The sequence below is a fragment of the Pan paniscus genome, chromosome 8 (assembly GCF_029289425.2).
Source record: "Pan paniscus chromosome 8, NHGRI_mPanPan1-v2.0_pri, whole genome shotgun sequence".
NCBI classification, from domain to species: Eukaryota; Metazoa; Chordata; class Mammalia; order Primates; family Hominidae; genus Pan; species Pan paniscus.
Genome location: NC_073257.2, coordinates 18,034,607 through 18,058,955, shown reverse-complemented (window position 1 = coordinate 18,058,955; position 24,349 = coordinate 18,034,607). Strand labels below are relative to the sequence as shown.

At 53.2% G+C, this 24,349-nt stretch overlaps 1 protein-coding gene across 1 annotated transcript; it reads left to right on the top strand.

Annotated features, from left to right (window-relative positions):
* The first annotated feature begins 6,593 nt into the window (after positions 1-6,593).
* CALML5 (calmodulin like 5) lies at positions 6,594-7,467 on the top strand. Its single transcript, XM_003827785.5, has one exon. It carries the CDS (start codon positions 6,726-6,728, stop codon positions 7,164-7,166), a length of 441 nt encoding a protein of 146 aa, XP_003827833.3. The 5' UTR covers positions 6,594-6,725; the 3' UTR covers positions 7,167-7,467.
* The last annotated feature ends 16,882 nt before the right edge of the window (positions 7,468-24,349 follow it).

Genomic DNA, 24,349 nt, shown 5'->3' with positions numbered 1-24,349 from the left:
GTTTGCCAGCTAGATTGGGCATGAAATGACGCCTCATTATTATGTTAATTTATATTTCCTCCTCTATGGCTGAATTTATCATCTTTACTGTTTGTTGGCCATTTGAATTTGCTCTCCTGTGAACTGGCTACTTACATCCTTGGCTTATTTTTCTATTGTTTTTGTTGTAGTTTTAACAATTTTAGAGCTCTTTATATGTAAAATCATTTGTATAATTTTCATTTCCTCCAAGATCTATCATTTTGCTTTATCTAGATATTGTCTTTTTTTGCTGTTCACACAGAAGGTTTTACCTTTGTTATAGGTCGTCAAATACATCTACCTTTTCTTTGAGAACTTCTGGGTTTCCAGGATTATTTAAATAGATTTCCCTCTCGCCTCTCACTTTGTACATCCATCTACTTGCATTTAGTTGTTTGGGTCTAAACTTCCCCAAAGGGTTTTTGTACATATGTGTTATAGCAATGAACAGGATCATGATAATCCCTGATCCTGTCCAGTGTTCAGGCTCACGGCCATCTTCACGCTTCAGAATATGGTCCTGAATCCTGAAATACATCGGCAGTCCGGAGCACCACCCTCAGAACCACTGCTCTACCCTCAGAACCACTACTGATTTTAGACGAAAGCTGCTGATATTTTTTCCTGACAACTGAGTTATGCCTTAAGTTCTGCCAACACTAGCTGTGAACTGAAGAGGAGCTCAGAACATGCTGAGAAGACCCATGGGAGAGGGAGAGGGGCCGCCTACCCCACGACGGCAGGTGGGAAGGGTCACCTGGGAAATCACCACGAACCAGGACCGTCTCACCCATGGCAGACCCCACACAAACCTCTGTGCAGTGAATGGAGGGTCCTAATGTATCATTTTAAACCACTGGGATTATGCTCCATCTAATTTGTTTAAAATGATGGGGAATAAAACATGTAATCCACCTTAGATTTCCATCCAATACGGTCCGAGTTGAAATGTTTCAGTTCTTGGATAAGTACCTCTCTCAAGACACTTCTCCAGGAGGTGCTGGATAATCAGGGATGGGGGATGGGGACCGATAAACAGGCTCCGGGTCTGGGACACAGAGCCAGGTGTGTCCTGCCAGGTTCCCAGGTGTGTCATTGATGGGTAAGAGTCTGGGGGAGGACTGCTTTTGCCAACTAGCCCAGCAAGTCTAGACAGATTGCAGGCACTGGATAAATAGCAACCCACGCCAGCCCCAGAGCCTCTCCTCACCCGAGAACGCACAAGCATCCTCTCCAGGAGAGGGAGTTGGGGGAGCCTCTGCCCTTTGCCCAGGGAACCCACTGGCGTGACTTCAGGTTGTTGTAGCCCAAGAATCACACCATTAATTGGACAGGAATCTAGATTGGAACAGAGCTCTCCACCTTCCGAGTCCTCACCCTGTGATGGTTTCCTGTAGAATTATAAGCCTCTGTCAAGCGTGTTCCACACACGTGGACCACGTGGGGGACCCCAGGAGTGCAGTGGACAGCAAGGTCAATGCTGTCCATGGCATCAGTGAAATCAGGCGTTTCTTTACTCAGCTGAAGCCCTGAGAACTTAGAATTGCCACCCAGGTCTGCAGTGAGGATACTTCTGCTTTGCCCAGGAAGCAGCCTGGCATGGCACCCAGCAGAGAGCTGGCGCAGGCAGGGGGTGCAGGAGCTAGCAGGGGCTCTGCCTACTGAGTGCTTGCTCTCACCAGGTGCTGGGTGGAGGCTTTCCTGCAGGGCTTTGACCCTCTCAAGTCTCCTATAAGGCAGGTGCTAGTACCATCTTCTTCACCAGAGAGGCATGCAGCGTTTAGGGGTGAAACAGCTCACCCAGGCCACACAGGGAGCAAAGTGCAGAAGCCAGGAGCTCACCCCCAGTGATCTGACCACACGCTGTTGGGAAGACGTTGTGTGGTGTGTAGGGAAGGTGTGTGGTGTGTAGGGGAGGAAGGTGTGTGGTGTGCAGGGGAGGTGTGTGGTGTGTAGGGGAGGTGTGTGGTGTGTAGGGGAGGTGCGTGGTGTGTAGGGGAGGTGCGTGGTGTGTAGGGGAGGTGCGTGGTGTGTAGGGGAGGTGCGTGGTGTGTAGGGGAGGAAGGTGCGTGGTGTGTAGGGGAGGTGTGTGGTGTGTAGGGGAGGTGTGTGGTGTGTAGGGGAGGAAGGTGCGTGGTGTGTAGGGGAGGAAGGTGCTTGGTGTGTAGGGGAGGTGTGTGGTGTGTAGGGGAGGTGCGTGGTGTGTAGGGGAGGTGCGTGGTGTGTAGGGGAGGTGCGTGGTGTGTAGGGGAGGTGTGTGGTGTGTAGGGGAGGTGTGTGGTGTGCAGGGGAGGTGGGTAGTGTCTAGGAGTACCCAGGAAAGGGGGCTCGGAGCCAGCTGCCTGTGCAACCAGCACAATCGCTCATCATTTCTATTTCTCATTGCTGAGGATAATCGCAAGGGAGATGAGCTCTGCGAAGCTGGGTCCCCCGTGTTCTCTTCCACAGATCACACCCTCCACACAGGCCCTTCTCATTTCCCTGGGGCTGCCCTGTCCTCAGAGAAGGTCAGGGCTGTGCCAACACTGTGGAGACAGCACAGGTGCCAGGTGAGATCAGTTTCTGCAAACACAGAAGTGTGAGGAGTTTCTGTGCTGGTTGAGGCTCCAAGGCCTGTTTGACTGGTTTCTCCACTCTGAGGAGCCAAAGTGTAGTGGAAGTGCCAGAGTGTGTTTTTGTTCCCGGGGTGAGTCTGGTGTGAAAGCTAGAGTTGGCCTTGCCTGAACAGAAGGACAGCCACCCTACACCCTGCATATCTTCTCCCAACACACACACACATACATGCATGCACACTTGCACACACATGCAAACTTGTGCTCACATGCACACACAAACCCAAACCCACACACACATGCACACACAAATAGACATATACATACACACACAAAAACACATGTGCACACAGCTAATGCACAAGGCAGTCCCATGACTGATGATAACTCTCCCCTTCCTGCCTCTGGGGACCTGTCCAGCCACCTTGGAGAGGTTTTTCATCCTTTCTATAGCAAGTTGCAGACGTCTTCAGTCCTCCTCAATGAAGGAGACTCCCTTTCTCCTCCAGGGTGGCAGGGAGAGTTGGCGTCTCCATGAGGGGCTCAGCTGACAGGCGCGGGAGAGGGGAGGAGAGCCCACCTCCAGCACTCAATCACAAAGCTGCCATCTCCCTGCAAACCCCCCCACTTCCCTCTTCTGTGCTGATCACGACCTTCTCTTTCTCACCTGGTCCCTGGATCCTTCTCTGCAAACTTCAGCCTGTCCCTCTGCTGCAGTTCTTCCCAGCCTTCTGCACCTCCCTTAGGCCCCTCGCACACAGCTCCGGGGGCAGCCACCACATTAGGGCTAGCTGGGGTATCTTCCTTCCTCTCACTTCCCTGCTGGGTTTGCTTCGCACATGGCCCCTGGGTCGGGGGAGCTCAGCTGTGGGATGTGGAGCCAGCGGCTGGGCACCCCAGCTTCAGGATCCTTATGGAGTGGAGGACGGGTGATGCCCTTGGCCCCTGCATCACACAGGGATACATGCAGAAGGCGTCGCCTGAGAATGCACCTTAGCTAGAAAGAAGGGTTTCTCCCTCCTCAAAGCCAGGCTCTGCACCCAGCTGCCCTGCTAAACCAGCCAAGGCAGAGGGGCTTGACCAAGCTTGCCTAGATTTGACAACAAATGCCATCTTGTCCCTCTTCGGGAGCCCCCATTTGGGCTGTGCCAGGCCGTCTGTGGTGCGGGTCACTCAGGCATGGCCGTCCTTGGTGTCCCTAGTGCTGAACCCAGAGGAGGGGAGTGGAAACTTCACCCACAGAGGCTGAGCCAAGGCAGCTGACGGCTTGCATACTGTGGTGGGAGGCTGAGGGGAGGATGAAAAAAACAATCTCAGTGCTTGTACATGCCCTGAAAAGAGAATGTGTTAGGGAGGAAATGACCCCGGATGGGGAAACACGCAGCGGGAAGTCAGGGGACTTTCCCTATGGACACGGCCTCTCTCCATCTAGAAAGTGCACATCGTGAGAATAGTGACCATCGTCCTGTCTCGTGATGAGACAGCCTGAGGCTTTTTCTAAATAGGTGCTTCTGCTCTGCATGGAACTGCCTCTGTCTGGAGCTGACACTGAAAAGTCAGCTAATGCTCTGAGCCTTGGCATGTTGGACTTAACTAAACCTCGAGGTGGACGCATTTAATTTTTCCGTTCAATCAAAAGAGGTATAATCACAAAATTGTGAGATTCCCCTTCAAGTAGATGTTTTCCCGAGTGTTGGTTTACATCAAACATGAATCAGCTTGTTATTGACATGAGGTTTATCATAGAATAATAACACCTGCTGCTGGCTCTGTACTTAATATTCTGATCCTACACGCTCCGATCAGATATGGTGGGTGCATCATCCTAGTTTATAGATGCGGATATTGAGACACACGTTTCCACATCACTGACAAAACTGGAACCGGGAGCTCAAGTCTCCTAATATTGTTTGCAAAGTAGTATTTAATACCTGGGGAAAATGACATGAAATAATTATTAAGCATTTGGATTTTAATCACAGGTCCCATCAACAAGATGAGAAGGAAAGGAAATTTCAACTATAGATTTAAATCTTCAGGTATTCTTTAAGGAAATAAAGCAAGGAGCTGGGCTGAATCCAGCTATTAAGAGTTCCGCCCTCCCTGGGCCCCTCACCAGGCAGGATGCTTCTCTGTTCTCATCTCCTGGCCAGACCCACGTTCTCCACCCCAAACCGGTTGTCAATTTCATTGAGAAATTGGTTGCTCAATATTTATTGAGGCCTCTGTATTATTCCACCACTGAGGTGAGCTAGAAAATCTTCAAGCTATCTTTATAAAATGAGTTAGACAACTGGGACACTGCTCTCTGCATCTCTCTGTCTATGCTGGGTCCTCCTGAACTCCGGTGGGGTGACCCCCTTCCTTCCCTCTCCCTGCTGACCATGACCTTCCCTTTTGTACCTGGTCCATGGAGCTCCCTCTCTGCAAACCTCAGCCTCTCCCTCTGCTGCGGTGCTTCCGAGCCCTTTGCATCTCCCTCTGGCCCCTCACACGCAGCTCAGGGAGCAGCTGCCACACTAGGGCTGGCTGGGGCATCTTCCCTCCTCTCACTGCTCTGCCTGGTTTGCCCCTTGTGTGGTCCTGGGGGACTGAGCTGTGGGTCATGGAGTGCGTGGTTGGGCACCCCAGCCTCCGGCTTCCCTTGGAGAATGTGTGCAGCACCAAGGGGCTGGGAGGTGTTTGTCTGGCTGCACTTTAGGGAAGGAGAGGGCACTTGGTCTATTTGATGGGCTGAACAGGAGGGAGGTGGAATGCATAAACTTTCCCAGGGGAATAAAGGAGTTTGTTCCCTGTGTACGGGCAGGGGCTGGGGAGAAGAATGGGAATCTATGGAGATCAGAGGGGACTTGCTTGGGAAAGGCATTTTGGGGACTCCAAGGCAAATGTCCCCTCACAACTGTAGATCACATCAGTGGAAGGACTTGGGGATGGTCCCCTGAAAGCTCAGCTGTTGCTCTAAAAGTTGGTCAAGGCAAGTGGCCCTGGGGGTTTCCTTCCAGAGAACAGATCAGATTGAGGACCCCAGTAGGTTCCCAGATGGGTTTCTGTGCTTAGGGCTGATGCTTAGTAAAACCACAAGGAGGGCCAAGCGTGATGGCAGCCACCTGTTCTGCATCCTCCTGCCCCTCTGCCTGCACCTTTGGGGTATGCTGGGCACTGAGGCCCCCCATGTCTCGCTGCAGCAAAACTCCAGCTGTAACTGTTTGACGCCCTGTGAATGGAACGACTGCCACTGAGCTCCCCGGGTGTCTGCACAGGGAACCTTGGACTTGGCGATGGAATTGAATTGTAGGAATCCCTGAGCTAGAAGGGAGTATTCTGGGGAGACAAAAAGTCTTTCCCTCTCCTCTGAAACTGCACGTCACATGTTCACTTGTAAACACCATCTCAGCACCAGCTATGGCTCTGAAGGCAGCCCTGGTCCCTTGCTTCCTTGAAGTTACAGGCAGCGAGCCCCATCCTCTGTCTCTAGACCCTGGACTGGGAATCTCATGATACCCACAGTTGTGCCCTGGCAGAATCAACGCTACCACCCACTTCCCTTCCACCAGCCCCAGCCTCAGGGCAAGAGCTAGGCAGTAGCACTGGAGAGAGTGGTACGGAAACACCAAACACTGGGGCCTGCTGTGCCCTTGAGGGAGCCCTCTTCAAGCCACCTCCCCCTCCAGTCTCAGTCTTTGTGAAGTTGCAGAAGCTGTCTTGAACCCCTTGGCTTGGTCAGGATCTCCGAGAATCAGCTGCAGGGGAAACTATCCCTTGGGCAGAATGTTCCTGGAGGGAGGTGGTTGCTATCAAGGCCAGGAGGGGTTGGCAGGCTAGACATCTGATACCCCGACCCCATGGCAGTTCCCACCTGGCACCTGACAGCTCTCCCACTCCCATTCCTGCATTTCCTGTCTGCAGCTGATCTGTCCCTCCCTGGGAGGAGGCTCTCACTCCAGGGCATTTGGAGGGTGGGGAGCCTCCCTCCTCCCTTTGTTCCGATTGCAGAAAAGGAGGGGGTTCCCATGCCAAGGCAGAACTGTCTGGGACAGACGCTGCCCGGATCCCTGTGGCTGCCTGCACTCTGGACCACGAGCTCTGAGAACAGCAGGTTGAGGGCCGGTGGGCAGCAGCTCGGAAGCTCCGCGAGGTGCAGGAGACGCAGGCATGGCCGGTGAGCTGACTCCTGAGGAGGAGGCCCAGTACAAAACGGCTTTCTCCGCGGTTGATACGGATGGAAACGGCACCATCAATGCCCAGGAGCTGGGCGCGGCGCTGAAGGCCACGGGCAAGAACCTCTCGGAGGCCCAGCTGAAGAAACTCATCTCCCAGGTTGACAGCGACGGCGACGGCGAAATCGGCTTCCAGGAGTTCCTGACGGCGGCGAAGAAGGCCAGGGCCGGCCTGGAGGACCTGCAGGTCGCCTTCCGCGCCTTCGACCAGGATGGCGACGGCCACATCACCGTGGACGAGCTCAAGCAGGCCATGGCGGGGCTGGGGCAGCCGCTGCCGCAGGAGGAGCTGGACGCCATGATCCGCGAGGCCGACGTGGACCAGGACGGGCGGGTGAACTACGAGGAGTTCGCGAGGATGCTCGCCCAGGAGTGAGGCTCCCCGCCTGTGTCCCCCCGGCTGCGCTCTGAGCCTTCAGGGCCACCGCGCGCTGCTGCTTTTGTGCTGGGACTCTCCGGGGAAACCTGGTCGGTGGATGGGAAACTGCCTCCCCCTGGGAGGAAGGCTTTGCGCTCCGGGGCCTGGATGCGGCGCCCTCGGGCCGCCTGCGAGCCCCTCTCTGCCTCCAGACCTTGGGCAGAAGGAGGCCTCCTTGGGCCTGGTCCCCCTTTGCCCTGCAGTGGAATGAGGGTCCCTCAGCCCCGCATTGATCTAAATAAAGGACTGCCGAGTTCCATGTGTGCTTGGTGTTTGCGGGGCGGCTGCCTCCGAGGGCCCCCACCTGCTTCCAGGGTTTCTTTCAGCCCACCCCTCTCCCAGCCCACCCCTCTCACCTGCGGTGGGAGAACTGCCTGGAGCAGGCCCCAGGGGCAGCTCCTCCCTCCCCTGACGCGGAGCAGAGGGCAGGTGGGCAGAGGATGTGTGAGGATGGTGCTGGGCGGTGTCTGTGGCTCCAGGTTCTGCCTGAGCTGCTGGTGAGGACCTGGGCACGTGTCCTGCACAAACAGGAGCGGGCGCCTCGCATGGACAGACGGAGCCCAGCTGCCAGCCTCTGCACGCAGCCTGCCTCTCTTCGGCTGCAAATAATATACGTGTATGTCTGTGTGTGCATCTGTGTGTGTGTCTGTGTGTCTGTATGTGTGTCTCTGTATGTGTGCATCTGTGTGTAAGTCTCTATGTTTGTGTGTCTGTGTGTCCTTGTGTGCATCTGCATGTGTATGTGTGTATCTGTGTGTGTGTCTGAGTGTGTCTCTGTGTCTATGTGTCTGTGTGTGTCCATTTGTGTGTGTGTCTTATCTGTGTGTCTGTGTCTGTGTCTGTGTGTGGCTTTGTGTGTGTATCTGTGTGTGTGTGTCTCTGTGTCTATGTGTCTGTGTGTGTTTATCTGTGTGTGTCTGTGTCTGCGTGTGTGTCTGTGTATGTGTTTGTGTGTGTCTGTGTGCCTATCTGTGTGTCTGTGTGTCTGTGTGTTTGTGTGTGTCTGTGTGTCTGTGTCTGTGTATGTGTTTATGTCTGTGCATATGTGTCTGTGTATGTGTATATGTGTGTCTGTGTGTGGCTCTGTGTGTGTATCTGTGTGTCTAGGTATGTCTGTGTGTTCGTGTGTGTGCCTGTGTATGTATCTGTGTGTATCTGTGTGTCTGTATATCTCTGTGTGTGTGTGTGTCTGGGTATGTCTTTGTCTGTGTGTCTGTGTATCTATCCGTGTGTCTGTGTGTCTATGTGTGTGTGTGTCTGTCTGTCTGTGTCTGTGTCTATGTATCTGTGTGTCTGTGTGTGTCTATCTGTGGGTCTGCATGAATGTCTGTGTCCGTGTGTGTCTGTATGTGTCTGTCTGTGTGTCTTTGTGTGTGTCTGTGTGTCACTGTCTGTGTGTGTCTGTGTGTCTGTCTGTATCCGTGAGTCTGTGTCTGTGTGTGCATCTATGTGTCTCTGTGTCTGTGTGTGTATCTTTGTGTCTATGTGTCTGTGAGTCTGTGTGTGTCTGTGTGTGCATCTGTGCATCTGTGTCTGTGTGTGTCTCTGTGTGTGTGTGTGCGTGCGTCTGTGTGGTTAGGGTTGGGGGAGGTGGGGAAAGGGCAGAGCAAGCGGGAGAAGGACCGGGCTGAACAGGCAGGGCCCTCCACCCTGACAGGGCACAGCCCTGTATGGACTTGGGTTGTGTTGGTGCTGTGAGGTTTAGAAACGAGACCCAGGCTCGCTCATCACAGCCCGGCGTTCCCAGGGCTCCCTTTGTCCTGGGTCTCAGATGGTCGGACCCAGGCACCTTGCTTGGCAGATGTGGAAACTGAAGCCCCAGGTGGGTACAGGAGCAGCCCAGGCCAACTTATGGTAGCATTGGGTGAAATTGGGCTTTGGGGAGGTGGCGGCCCTGGCCTTGGAGTCAGGATTCGTCTCTTTCCCACCTGCCGTGCTCTCGGGCAGACCTGCGGGTGGGGGGGTGGGGCACACCTGTGGAGGAGTGAGGTGCGCCTGTCCACTTTATCTCGGCTTCAGCACAAAGCCTGGGGGGCCAGGGGTAGCCCGGGGCACTGAGGCGGGGCCTGGGCGTTTTCAGGAGTCACCATGATCTCTTGCGGTCACTCATTGAGACCTGTTCCTTCTTGCCCGGTGCTCAGAGCCTGGCCAGTGCCCTCCAGGCCCTTCCAGCCTCAGGGCTGGGGTCAGACCTTCCCTCCTCTGCCTGGGCTGTGGGCAGGGAGCACCTGGGGCTAGGGAGAGGAGAGGTGGACACCCCAGTCTCCTCCCTCAGGGCTCTGAACAGGAAGGGCTGCAGAGGGGGTGGAACAGAGAAGATAGGGAGGTGAGAGGGTAACAGAGCAGAGGCAGCCTGAGACCTGCCTGCTCACCTGACTGAGCAGGAGGCCGGCGGCAAAGTCTATGCCCATCCTGGCTCTGCCCGGAGGTCCGCCAGGAAAGCCCCATCCTCTTAGGGACGCGGGTCACGGAGGTCTCATTTCTGAAGTGATGATTCCTCAGTGCTGAGCTGGTCAAGAAGAGGTTTTCCAGGGTCTGTGTGGGAAAATAAAATAAAATAACAAAAGAAAAATAAAGGCTTTGCGTTCACTTTTTAAATTCTGAGGATATGGTGCATTTTCACCACTGAATTCCTTTCTCTTAGGAAGCTACTGGAATCACAGGAGATTTTTTTTTTTTTGGTGTTTCTTTTCCTTCATGTTCTTACTCTGCAAAATGGAGAGTCTCACCATTACACAAATTTCTCTGGAAATGCTCCTGGTCCGGGAGGGTCCCAAAGTCTGAGAACAGCAGCTTAAATCTGTAGAGGGCAAAATCGATTTTCTTTTCTTTTAAAAAATACCTGATTTTGAAGACACATGCAGCTCATACATGGGGAAAATAAACTTCTAATTCAGGACTGACGCTTGCTCTGGAGCAGGCGGGAGGGGTTTGGGGAAGGCATCAGAGGGGCCTCAGCTGGTTCTGAAGGTTTCATTTCTTTAGCTGATGATGTTGATGGTTATGTGGGTGTCCTCTATGTTAGTCTCTATATTTTTATGTGTCTGAAATGTTTCATACTAAAAATAATATGGGCGCATCATGGAAGGTTAGAAATCACAGAGAGCACACGGGGAAACTCGACCATCCTGCGTGAAGCTTTGCTGGATTTTCCCCTGTGGGAAGCCCCTGCCCCACTGGCCCCGACTCCACAGTCTGTTGACTGACTCAGGAGGAAAGGGCTTGAGTTTTCCATGGAGCTAGCACGGCACCTGACTGTCTCCATTTCTATAGTTGGGGGTTGGGACAGAATCTGGAAGGGCTGAAGAAAAACCAAAACCAAAAAGAAAAAAAAAAACAAGGCATTTTTTTTTCTTTTTTTTCGAGATGGAATCTCGCTCTGTAACCCAGGCTGGTGTGCCGTGGTGTGATCTCGGCTCACTGCAACCTCTGTCTCCCAGGTTCAAGCGATTCTCCTGCCTCAGCCTCCCGAGTAGCTGGGATTATAGGCGTGCGCCACCATGCCCAGCAATTTTTTTTGTATTTTTTAGTAGAGACAGGGTTTCACCCTGTTGGATAGGCTGGTCTCGAACTCCTGACCTCAGGTGATCCACTCGCCTCGGCCTCCCAAAGTGCCAGAATTACAGGCATGAGCCACCACACCTGGCCAAAGAAGACATTTTCTACAGTAGCGTTACCAACTCTAGGGTCAGCATATACATCCAGATTTGTGATGATGGTTAGATCTGGGCTCTCCTTGCAACCGTGGACCAAGGTCCAACCTTTGAGAAGAAAATGCACTGGAATGGAAGTTCCTGGGTCCCAGGAAGGAAGGCCCTGGCCCACCCTCAGAAACACGGTCCTGTTGCCGTCTCTGCAGGCAATGGAGGCATCTGCTAGCTCTTCCATCCCCCTCTCTATCCACTCACTTAGAAACGGAATCAGCTCCACGTGTAAGGGAGTAGGTGAGAGAAAGCAGCTCAGGCTGATTTGCTGCTGGGGGAGTAGCCAGGAGACCAGGCCTGCAGACCTGTGGTGTGGACCACACTCTGTTCCTTTTTCTGCAGGCAATAGGGGAGCTCCCCTGTGGGCTAAGAGCTCAGGCAATGGGGTGGGCACCATGCTGACTGGCTGGGGTGTAAGGGGTCTTGGAATGCTGGGCTTGCAATGTTAGAACCGGGACAGTGGAGGGCACCAGGGCTGAGCTGATCGACCCAGATGAGGATGACGGAATGGTACCCGGTGGCTAAAAACCTGTCTAGAAACCCATACACTTCGAGGGAAATGGGGGTCAGGGCCCCAAAAGCCTTGGTCTGACTGACTTTTTTTGTTTTTGAGACGGAGTCTGGCTCTGTCACCCAAGGCTGGAATACAGATGTGCGATCTCAGCTCACTTCAACCTCAGCCTCCTGGGTTCAAGTGATTCTCCTGCCTCAGCCTCCCAAGTAGCTGGGATTATAGGCGTGCACCATGCTGGCTTATTTTTGCATTTTAGTAAAGACGGGCTTTCTCCGTGTTGGACAGGCTGGTCTTGAACTCCTGACCTCAGGTGATCCACCTCCCAAAGTGCTGGGATTACAGGCAGGGCGAGCCATCTGATTGACTTTTATTGGGGGATCTTTTAATGGGGCAAGGAGGAGGGTTGTAGAGGAAAGGGCAACCTTCCCTGCAGAAAAGTCCCAGGAATTGCCCAGGATGCCAGACTGAAGAAGGATCAGCCTGGTATTGAAGGAGGGCCCAGGAGACTAAAGAAGGATCAGCCTGGTATTGAAGGAGGGCCCAGGGAACTGAAGAAGGATCAGCCTGGTATTGAAGGAGGGCCCAGGGGACTGAAGAAGGATCAGCCTGGTAATGAAGGAGGGCCCAGGGGACTAAAGAAGGATCAGCCTGGTATTGAAGAAGGGCCCAGGGGACTGAAGAAGGATCAGCCTGGTAATGAAGGAGGGCCCAGGAGACTAAAGAAGGATCAGCCTGGTATTGAAGGAGGGCCCAGGAGACTAAAGAAGGATCAGCCTGGTATTGAAGGAGGGCCCAGGAGACTAAAGAAGGATCAGCCTGGCATCCTGTGCAATCCCTGGGGCCTTTTCTGCAGGGAAGGTCATCCTCTAACCCTGGGCCGTTTGCACATTCCTCACTGACAATATTTACCTTTCTCTGGGTAAACAGCAGTTTCTCAATTTTTCTTCTCCTTCAGATCCAGCCTGGAGCCCCTCAGGGCCTGCAGGGCAGTTCCTAATTCCTGTACCTCCAGGGTGTAGCCTGCTGCACACAGAACATATGAATTGCTTTGAATAAACAGGGCCACTCCTCCCTCAGTGAATGTTTGCTGGAGGAGGGACCCCCTTGGCCTCCCTGGACTCCCCTGGAGTCTTAGCAAAGACAAGAAGCCTGAAGATGAGAGGAGGGGGCAGGAGGGAGGTCGTCGAGCAGGGAGAAAGTTCGAGAGGGAGCTTCGCCAGTCTCCTGTGCGGTGGGCGTTTCTAAGGTGAGTAGAGACCACTCACCTGCTGTTTCTGGGAATTCTGCCTGACAGCAGGAATTCGCTGTGCCTCTTGGAAGCACCCATGGGTGTATGTCTCCCACCACATTCCTGCTTAGCTTCCAGGGACGTGCCGACATTCCACACCCCCACCCTGGGCTCTGGCTGCCCAGGCCCCTCTCTCCCACCTCAGGTGTCTGCTCTCCCTGCCTTCCTGGTTTCCTGGAATCCATTTCTCCAGCTCTCCATGGAACCAAATCCTGCAAATCAGCCAACCCCCACCTCTCCCTCTTCTTGGGCAGGATCCCTGACCCAGCCATGGGTCTGATCCTTCCCGGCTCTGCATGGAGGCAGCACCAATGTCAGCGCACAGTTTGGGCAGGCACAGGGGGACAGGAGAGGGTCAGGCCTGGGGAGTGTCTGTTGGCCAGTCCCTCCCCAGGCCATATCAGGAGGGTATGGAGTGGACGGGAGTCAGGCATGTGCACTGAGGAAGAGACACTCACTCACGCCCACTCCACACACACACCAAGAGCCGCTGGCTTGCGCTGAAGCTTCCTTGTCAGGGGGTCCTTGACTTCTTGGTCGAGCCCACCAGAACAGCTGCTGAAGAATGATGAGCTCTGGTCTTGCTTAGAGGGATGCCATAGTGGGGATGCTTCAGGCAGCAGGGATTCCAGGTGGTGGGAGCAAAGGGGAAAGGTGAACCCTGGAGTCTCCTGCAGTGGCCAGGCCAAGCCCAGACCCTCTTCCTGGGCCACCATCAGCCTTTCTACCTAGGACTGGTATTGAAGGAGGGCCTGGGGGCAGCTGCTGCACAGGCTGAGGCGCATTCTCTCAGGGAGTGAAGGGTCAGAGGCCTCACTGGTCTGGTCAGGCCCCAGGCCCCCCGTGAGTGTGGAGTCAAGACTCCTGGACTCCAGGCCTGAAGCTTGGGATGTGCTCTGCTGGGTGGTTTTAGGTCAGCTGCCACCCCTGTCTGGGCTCAGCTGTGCCTTGTGTAAGGTGGGGAGGCGAGGAGCAAGAGAAACGTAGTTCTTGGGAAGGAAAAGGTCACGCTGGTCATCAGGAAGGGACTTCAGAATTGTCAGTCCAGTGCTCACCTACACAAGCATAGACAGCAGGATAAAATGGAAACAATTTTCTAAGCAAAGACCATGTGTAAATATTTTGGAACATACCCTGCCTTTTTTTTTTCCTTTTCCATCCACTCACATACTTCTATTTCTACATACTTTTCCTTCCCAGAAATGGCATCATGCAGATGACTCTGTAACCATTCTCTATCTAATGCTGTATTGTGGACACCTTTCCTTGTGAAAATAATGGAGACCCCCGCCATTGCTTTTAGTGGCTGATCATATTCCATTCAATGGTTGTGTCACCCCTGGAGCCTCCAGAATGAGATGGAGAAGGAATTAAATCCCAGATCCGCTGTCCATGTGGCCTTGAGCAAATACCTTGACTTCTCTGAGTCTCAGTTTTCTTACCTGGAAAATGAGATCAATAATAATACCTGGGCTACTGGGTGCTGTGAGGCTAGCACTGGGCACACTGCCTGTGGAAGGTACTAGAAAGCACTCAGAGCCCACTGAAGAGCCCAGGCTTCTGAAGCGTGCTGCTGTGAGCATGTCCCAAGGTGGCCTTTGCCTGTGGAGTCCACACATGACCCAGTGCAGCCCCTGCCACGTAGCAGGTGCTCAGTGCTCACAGCAGGTGTGACTCATGAGTCCCCAGCCACACACACTGCCCCGGGTATGAGGGTCTAAGGGAAGAACAGTGAAGGAGAGACAGGATCCCCGGCCTGAGTTCGGCGATTCTGTCCCTCTCAGAACATCCATCATGTCATGGGAATACAGTCTGGAATCCCAGAGCCAAGGCCTGCTCCAGGCTTGTGGCCAACTTGGCATCAGGGAGTCTGGGTGCCCATGCCAGGGCTATGGCCTTGGCAGTCGGACCCAGGCAGGGGGGCAGGGGTGAGCCCCCTACAAAGAGGGCTGTGGCAGGAAGCTCTGTGCTGATTTGGAGGTCTGGGGAATGGGCAATCAGAGAGAAGCATTAAGGAAGGAGAGAAGTGAAGCCACTCAGACAGCCTAGGGAGGCAGAAGACCTGTCTGGGGCAGACAGAATAACAGAGACAGGGTGTTCTAAGCCAGTTGTTCATTGTTGTCGAGCCCATTCTTAAGAAGGGCTTTGATGGGGCCACAAAGCAATAAGAAAGCAGCAGATTCTCTGAATCTACTGTCCCAAGAGACGAAGAAGGGAACTTGAGGGACAGGAGAGGAAGTGGCTCACTTCAGGTCTTAGAGTGAGGTGCTGAGAAGGACCTGGAGTGGAATTCAAGGGCTCAGAAGGGGGTCAGGGGACTGCCTTCAAGGGGTGCTTCCTGGGCATACTCTGCCCAGGGACTGGTTTTGAGGTGGGGGTCTGGTGGTGGGGTTGGGTGGGACCCACATAGTGGAATGTCTTCCGGAAGCTGGTGACTGTGAGTTACGAGAGATGCACAGACATGGCCTCTCTGCCGACTCTGAATGGCCTTGAAGACCCTCAAGGGCAGAGACCAGGCTATGCTCCACATCTGGGTCCACAAGGGTGCCCGGTCTCAGCTCAGAACACCAAAGAGAGTAGACAGAGCCCAGGAAGCATCCGAGCAGCTGGCGCAGCTTCAGGTTACTTAGGAAAACCCAGTTCTTTGAAAGCTGCTTCTCTGAAAATTGACTTGCCAGAAGCTTAGTTCTGCAAATGGTAAATGTGCTGGTATTTCCCAACTTACTAAAAAGTTTTTTTTAAAGGATACTTAATAAAGATCACAGAAATTCACATTGGATGAGCTATTCTAAGTTGTTGACTATTTCTTTGACGTTTTATTTACCGAGTTTAAATTTTTAGTTTTGTTCAGTTCTACTTTTAGTAAATTATTTTAGCGGCAGTCAGTTCACCTAACCATTGTACCATAACCTGACAGTGTTTAAAGTTGTCTGTTTTTGTTTTGTTGTTTCATTTTTAGCATTTTGGTTCAATGGTTTTGGAGAAAGAGAGCTTCTGGTTCATTTCAAGATTCAGCCATTGGACACGTCTTCAACGTCCAGGATTTTAGAGATTGGCAGGTTTCTTTCCCCTAATAGAATTTCAACTTAAATCTACTGCTTTAGTACTTCTTTCAATTCACTGATTTATTCACTGGCTCAATCAAATGGATATTTTGCAAGTGGTTTAAGTATTTGGTAAGTGCTTGGAGTCTGAAATATGAATCACACATGAAACTGACATTCAGCAGGGGAGAACTGAACTCATGAAGCTACTGGAGTTGACTTGGGTGGGACAGCATTGGGAAAACCAAAACTAATCTCAGGTAAAGCAAAACTTCCCCCAAATCTTCCAAGAGGTTCTTCAGTAGATTGATTTGTCGGTAGATTGAATTACTCTACTTCTGATCCAAATACATGTTTCAAATTTCATATACGAAATAATACATTTTCTTCATTGGATTGCCCCCTGGATCTTTTAAATCCTAGTTTATATCCATCCTGGTAGGCCTGGTGACCCAATCCTTCTGTTAAGATCCACATCAAATGCCTCCTGCTTTTGGAAGCTTTCCACAGCCGGGCCTGGCGCAGAGGGGGGTCCTCTGCACCTCTTTTCCAAGCAAATGGCTGAAGGTGATCTCTCCCTATTTGTACAGTTCCTTTCAGAGTGCACCTCTTACATCATTCCTAGTGGACAAGGCCTATTCTCCATCCTCAGAACCCTGAATAGTGAAATAAAGCCCATCAATGCTTAAACTAGATGACAGGCTCCTCAAGTGTGTTGGATTCTGCATGAAACCCTCCACATGCACTGTGATGGCACGACCTGGCAGGCTCCTTTGCCCGGGAGGCCTCATCTCCAGCATGGGGGAGATGGCTTCCGTAGTGCTGATGGGATTAAAGGAAATCTTCACAGAGTCGTACTCTGCAACAAGAGGAAGAGTCAGAAACGCAACTGCAGAGAGAGGACTCCTGTCTTGTTCTCTCTTTTTGTTGTCCAAGAACCATGAAAATAGTCCTCATATGATCACAAAATCCCAACTCATCCCCTCTTGGTCCAAACATAGGGAGAGTCAAAGGCATGTCACCCTGCCAGGTAGTCAAAGATGTGGACTCCAGACCTCTAAGACCAGCTTTTAAGAGTTCAAGCCATTGTTTCTCTCTCCACAGTGGGTCCCCCTTTTATAAAAACAACAACAAAACTCATCAAGAACAGATTCCCAACAGGTACGGTGATCATGTGTTCCAGAAACAATCTAGGTAGAGTATTCTATCTCAGTTTCTCTGAAAATGAGTCCAGCTTTTAGTTTTTGCATGTGAACCACGGCCGCAGTGCCTAGGCTGCGCAGGTCGCCCTCCATTCCCGCTGGAGAAGCAGGTGAGGCCTTCCCAGCCTGGGCCCAGTGAAGTCAGGCCCTGCCCAGCCCACAGATGCCTGCACCTTGCTCCTCCCCTGGTTTCCCTCTCACGTGGCTGCAGCTGGGGCAAAGGCCCAACGACTCCTTCTGCAAGCTTCTTCTTGCTTTTGCACTGTTTACCATCTCCAGGTGTGAGCTCATCTCTTTCCCCACCACAGGTGGCCCCACCCGATCTCAGCTCTGCCTTTCCCGCCTCTCTGCTGGGTTGCATAAGCCAGCGATTCCCAACCCCGGCTGCACCTGGAAGCTACCCCAGGAGCTTCTGGAGAATGTGCCGTGTGAGCCATCCCCCTGCACTGAGCCCTGGTGGGTCAGCGGTGGGGGCGCCCAGGCGTGGGGGTCTATTTAAAGCTCCCAGGTGCTGTGCGGCCAAGATTAAGAGGCACCGCTCCAAACTGTCCTGGAGACTCTGACTGTACCCAGCACTCCCCACGCCCAACCTCCCTTCTGCCCCTGGGCAGGTTGGCATCCAGTGTCGGGGAGAACCCCGGAGGCGAACGCCAGCCTTATAGAGCCCCACTGTTGGGAGGCCTGCAGGTTGGACAAGGCGAGGTCTGAGTCGCCTTGGTTGGGAGCAGATGCTGCCCTGTTGGTGGCCTGCCAGCCTCTGTCCCCACCCCACCACTCAGAGACATGGTGTGCCTGCACTTTCCTGATCCGGGAGCTCCTGCCTTGCTGCCCAGATGACCTTTGGCCTAGGAAGAAGTCAAATCTCAGTGTTTTGGACCGGGCACGGTGACTCACAACTGGAATCCCAGCACTTTGGAAACCCGAGGTAGGTGGATCACTTGAGGCCAGGAGTTCGAGACTAACCTGGCCAACATGGTGAAACCCCATCTTCACTAAAAATACAAAAATTAAGGTGTGGTGGCAGGCACCTATAATCCAAACGACTCAGGAGGCTGAGGCAGTTGAATTGCTTAAACCTGGGAGGCGGAGCTTGCAGTGAGCCGAGATCGCACCACTGTACTCCAGCCTGGGCGGCAGAGCAAGACTCCGTCTCAAACAAAAACAAAAACAAAACAAACAAAAACAAATCTCAGTGCTTTTGATGAACAGTATTTTCCTGCACCGGGAGCCTTGTGGTCGTGGCTTCGTGGAGGAGGTGTTGGTGACTTTCATTCACTCACTCACTATTCTACAAGTGTTTCCTTGGGTGCTCCTCCTTACTGTGGGTCTGCAGGGACTTGGAGGGAGACGCTGCGCCGGCCTCTGGGCCCAGGAGATGTAACATAAATGGCCATGCAAAGACAGTGGGTCAGGTCCCTCGTCAGTGGATTCCCATTTGAGGAGGTGCTCAGAGTAGGGGACAGACTTCCAGGAGGTGGCACTGAGGCGGGGGCAGATTTCAACAGGGGTGGGGTGTTCTTGGTGAGGAAACTGCATGAGTGACGGTTTGGAAGTGGGAGCGTCAGTGTCTTTTGGGGAGCCCGCGCTGCCTGGGAGGTAAGGGAGAGGTCGAATGCCGTCGCAGACAGCCTGATGGTTTGCTGAAGGAGTCTGGATCCTTTTCAAGTCCCAGTGAAGCCTGGTGATATGGCCTTGGGCAAGTCAGTGGCTCTCTCTGCCTCAGTCTCCTCAACTGTAGCTGGGGGTAACAGTGAGACCCGCCTCAACGTGGTTGTGAGGACGGTGGGGGGTGGGGGGATGTGGAGAAAGTGCTAAGAACAGCGTCTGTGGGGCAGCAGAAGTGTTTTGCATAATGTCACCAAGATTAGTGCTATTTCTTCCCCAGAAGATCAGATGGAGACTCACGGAAGGTTTTTAACCTGTGGGGGCGTGCGGCCAAATTGTGCTTTAGGAAGATTATGCTGGCAGTGATGTGTGGTATGAAGGAGGGCAGGGAGATGGGCCCTGTAGGAGGCAGATTCGGCCACCTAAGCCTGAGCTGATTAGGACAGGAGGGAAGGTGGAGGCAGTCAGCAGAGGAAGGAAGGAACGTGGGGAGGGGAAGCAGAGAGGAAGGCGTTGGAGGGACAGGGCCTGACTTAGTAACCCTGGGGCCTTGAGCAGTTCTGGACGAGGTGGGAGGGGAGTGAGCAGGGGACGGGAGAGACTCCAGCCCCACCAGGCTGAGCCGTGTCCACGCCCTGCTGGGTCAGAGTTACTGCTGGTACCATCGGGAGGGTGGGCCAACCAGGCCCATCTGGCCTCTTGCCTGTCAGATGGTGGAAGCATGTCAGAGTTCTCAGAATCCTGGAGCCACCGAGAGCCGGAGGAGCCCTTGTCCAAGACTCAGGCTGTGATCGGAACAGGGTAGAATGTGCTGCTTCTAACCCTGGGGCCTGCCTGTCTCCAGAATTTGGAGAAAAGTCCTGGACTCCTCTCAAGCCAGGAAGGTGCTGACCAGGAGGGGAGGGTCAGGGAGGGGGGAGTCAGCAGGGAGAGCTGCCTCTCCTCCGCCTGCAGGCCCAGGCCCTTCCTAATCTCCAGCTCACACCTGTAATCCAAGCACTTTGGGAGGCTGAGGCGGGTGGATCACCTGAGGTCAGGAGTTCAAGACCAGCCTGGCCAACATGGCAAAACCCCATCTCTACCAAAAATACAAAAATTAACCGGCCTGTAATCCCAGCAGCACAGGAGGCTGAGGTACAAGAATCACTTGAATCCGGGAGGAGGAGGTTGCAGTGAGCCAAGACTGCACTGCAGTGCACTGGGGTGTGAGCCACTGCACCCAGCCTTGTTTCTTTTGTTTTTTTTTTTTTTGTAGAGATACAGTCTTGCTATGTTTCCTTTGCTGGTCTTAAACTTCTAGGCTCAAGGGATCCTCCTGCTTTGGCCTCCCAAAATGCTGGGATTATGGACCTAAGCCACCCTGCCAGGTCCAAATTTGATGTCCAAATGCAAACAATCCCAGTGACTGAAAATAAACAAACAATGTATTTGGAAAAATTGGTATGATACACAATTTAGGATAAAATGTTTGGGAAGAAATAAGCAAAAGTTGAGGATATGTTGCTGTCATTTGTGATGTTGGCATGAATATCATGGTGGGTCTCATTTTGAGTCCCTTTAAAAGCCACTTTGTTATTTTTATGCTTCTGATACTTAGATTCCCAGAGAAATAATCATCTACTGTATTTAAAAAGTAGAGTGGAAATTTCTCTTAACCTACAGAGGAGAAGAAGGTCAAACTTCAGTATTTTGAGTAAATGTGTTTGAATAACTGTTGTGAAGGCTCTGATGATGTGATATGAACAGGACAGAAATGGTCTCTGTCCATGCAGAACTTACTGTTCACTGGTGAGGGGGCCGTGGGTTGAAGGGGGCCTCCAAAAGGGTATGTCCACGCTCTAACACCCAGTCATGTGAATGGGCCCTTATTTAGAAATAGAGTCTTTGCAGACGTAATTAAAGATCTCGAGGGGAGATCACCTGGATTTAGGGTGGGCCGGAAATCCACTGACTGTTGTCCTAAGAGAAGGAGACACAAACACAGAGACCCAGAGACCGCGGTCATTTGAAGACGGAGGCAGAGACTGCACGGAGGGGTCCTGGCTGCCCTGGATGATCAGAGAGATGTGGAGGGATTCTCCCTCAGGGCCCTGCCTGTTGCAGGTGGTTAATCAGGCCCAGCCGGGCAGCAGAGGGCTCCCCTGCCACCCACCAGGAATGTCAGGGGATCATCGGGTGAGAGTTCAGCAGTTATCCCACCGCCTATCTAAAAACAATCATTGATCACAGGCTCCAGGGAGAGGTGATTCCCCAAACAGATAAAAAGTCTCGAGATGTGTAATCGGCTTCCAACAAAGTCTCAGAAATGGGGCGAGTAGGCTCAGGGATGGGCATTAAGAGACAAAACGGAGGAGTACGGCCTTTGAGGGCACTCCACTGGAAAAGGGAAGAAAGTCTCAGGGAGGGACACCCACCACTTCCTAAACTCAGGGCCCGGTGTTCGCCTCCTGGGGCTGAGGAGGGCACCGCGTGTGCAGGCGGCCCACCCTGAGGGAAAAAGCACGGAAGAGGAACGGGACCCCGGAAGGATGCCAATGTTTCCAGCCCCAAATCCAAAGGTCAAAGGCTGCACTCGTCCTTCCAGGGGTCCGCTTGGGTCTCTTCCAGTTGTTCTTCCCTTTCTTTCCTGCTCCAAAGCTTTTTAATAAACTTCCACCCCTGCTCTGAAATTTGCCTTGGTCTCTTTTTCTGCCGTATGCCCCTCTGTTGAATCCTTTCTTCTGAGGAGGCAAGAATTGAGGTTTTTGCCGACTTGCCAGTAACTCAGATATTTGCCACCCCTAACATTCCCACACCTGTGTCTCAGACTTCTGGCCCCCAGAACTGAGAAACGATACATTTCTGCTGTTTTAGGCCACCCAGTCTTGGTACCTTGCTACATAGTTGTAGGAAACCAACACAAGGGGGTAAAAAAGGGCCAAACATGTTGTTACAAGTGCATGTCCTGAGGAGAAACACCCTGGTGCCTGTGGCGTCCTCACCGCAGAGCGACCTGCAAGGAGTCCGCCGCTGCCCAGGTCTCCTCCCGTGTCCTGGATCAACACAAATTAGGAAAATGAAATGAGTGGTTACACAGCAACTGTGTTTGGTAGAAAGACATTTGAGGAACACAGGATCCTTGGCCAGAAGAGAGTTGGGAGCCGTGCACCAGATGTTCTGAGAGCCCCTCCAGCCGTGAGGACGGAGCCCACCAGATGTTCTGAGAGCCCCTCCAGCCGTGAGGACGGAGCCCACCAGATGTTCTGAGAGCCCCTCCAGCCGTGAGGATGGAGCCCCCAGGCCTCAGGGGGCGAAACGTGAGGCCCTGAAGCAAGAGCTGGGGAGTGGGGCCGGCCACGGGTTCATCTTGAGCCCAGCCCTGCTGACAGCTTCTGAGTAAGAACGGGAGATGGGGCCTCCTGTTCTGCGTGGCCTCTGAGAAAGTCCGAGAAGGATCTCAGCACAGGAGAAGCTTCATCCCTTGGTGTCCTTGGGGCTGTCACTCACGACCTGCCACCCCAGGGTTGGATAGGGTGGGTGGAGATGGGAGGGGATGACCTCGGGGCCCTCCAGGGAGGGGAAGGCAGGAGGGGGCAGCCCAACCACTGCCAGGAGGGGAAGCCTCAGGACCACCCTGTGAGGCGGGAGGGCCTTCACCAGACTGACTCTGCCCTTCCCACTGAGGGGCTCAGATCAGCTTCATGAGTGGCAGTGGACAGCTGAGCTACTGAGTTCTAGAAGGCACCGGGCATTGGTGTGGCAGAGCCTCACGTGGACCCACGTGGGGAAAGAAGCAGAGGCTCCGTCACGGGGAGTTGTCGTGACCTTGAACTTGGCATCATCTTTGAAGAAGCTGAAGGGAAAGAAGGAATGACAGGTACGAGAGGGGGTCAAAGCGTTTTGTGCGTGTTTGAATTGGAAACACGTGCCTGGGTTCCATGTTGGGCAGAGCCTCTTGGACATGGTTTTCTCATTTGCAAAATGGAGACAGGGACACTTCTTCCTCTGCTTTATCACGCAGTCCTGAGTCAGGGCCACTCTGGGCCTGGTGGAGTGTGGTGCAGGCGCCGTGGCAGGGGACAGCTGTGGTTGGTGGAGTGTGGTGCAGGTGCCGTGGCAGGGGACAGCTGTGGTTGGTGGAGTGTGGTGCAGACACAGTGGCAGGGGACAGCCGTGGCTGCACCTGTGTCTTCGCAGGACAGGTCCCTGTGAGTGGGGCACTCATCTCCCGCCCATCAGGGCCCTGGGCTTCGGGGCCTGGGGCCCCGAGAAGATGGGCTGTTTTTATTTCTGTAGCTTCGGGTGGAGGCTGCCTAGTCTACCCAGGCCACTCGGCTTCCTTCTCTGGGTTTTCCATGAGGCAGAGGGGATTTCCTATCAGGAACCATCGTGGTATCTGTCAGGGCCTGTGGGGAGGGATGTTGGAAACAGAGCCCCTTATCTCTCCCAAAACACAACCCTGGTGCCTTGCTGTGGGCGGGCGCTGGAAAATAAAAAGTCTTTTTCAGCAGGTACTTTTAGACCAGAGGATTGTATCTGTGGGTGTGTTGTAATTATCATGGGGAAGTAGCTAAGGCATCTGGGGAGGAGAGGGGAGAAAGAAACAGAAGAATAGTGAAAATAGTAGCTTTGAAATGGACCACAGAGATCTCCAAGGGTTTGCCAGAATTTTGCTATGTGCCACTGATGGTGTCTGAGGGATTTCAGGGCTTGTGAGGGCAAACAGAAAAGGAGACAGCAGACCCTTCTCAGAGCCAGAGAGGCCCAGGCAGCGCTTACTGACATTATTTTGTTTTCCATATATACTTATTATCATTTCCTTCTATATAAAGCAAAGGAAGCTGGTTTTCCATTTAGAATAATCACATAAAGTGTTCATTTAAATTATGTTCACTAAAGACAGAAACTGTAGATTTGAAACTGTTGAGTAGATAATGAATGAAAAAGTGCAAAACTGTGGCAGTGGCACAAAATGAGTGGGCCTGTGGAAACGCGACGTAATCCCAGCCTCTCATGTTCCTGGAGAAGAGGCAAGGCCACGGCGGGGGGCTTAGCCAGGGGCCTCCAGGAGAGAAGGACGCAGTGCAGCCAGGGTGTGGGGGGCTTGGAGGAGACGGACAGAGACATAGGCCTCAGAGGAGAATCGCCAGGGTACAGAAAGGGACCTTAACCGACCCAGACGCTCTCATGGATGGCTCTTGCCCAGCTCCAGGGGAGCCGAGGCCACAGACAGTCGCAGGTGGAGGGAGAGAGGCCCTCGGCGGCCTAGCTCTGGTCCTGCAGGCCAGGCGGCCCCCCTGCCCTGGCTCCTCAACACCTCCTGGTGAGGAGGCTCCCCTGGGAGAGGACACAGCACCGCTTACCTCCCACCCCTTGATCAAGTCCCGGGGACAGCCCCCAACCCATGCCAGAGGCAAAAACCTGGCCCCAGCCACAAAACGGACTTTCTGAAGATACAGCTTCCAAATCTTGTGATTCATCTTGCTAGAGGTTTTCAAAAATTCTTTGAGGCCTCAAAACTGCTTTTGCTTATCAAGAAAAGAGCGGGGGCCATGGTTTGTCCATGACCTATAGATTTCCAGCCTACCCAAAGGGAGGCAGAGGAGCAGGGAGACTAGAAGACGTGGGTGCCGTCTGTCCTGAGGTAAGGAAAGAAGAGAGAGCACTCAGTGGCCTTGTGGTCTAGGACAGCTGGAGAACGGAGACAAACTTCAACAAGTCCAGGAGGAATTCAGCGTAGACGCCCAGGAAGGTCATGTGGTAAACCTGCGTGGGCTCTGCAGGGGTTTGGACTAAGTCACTTCT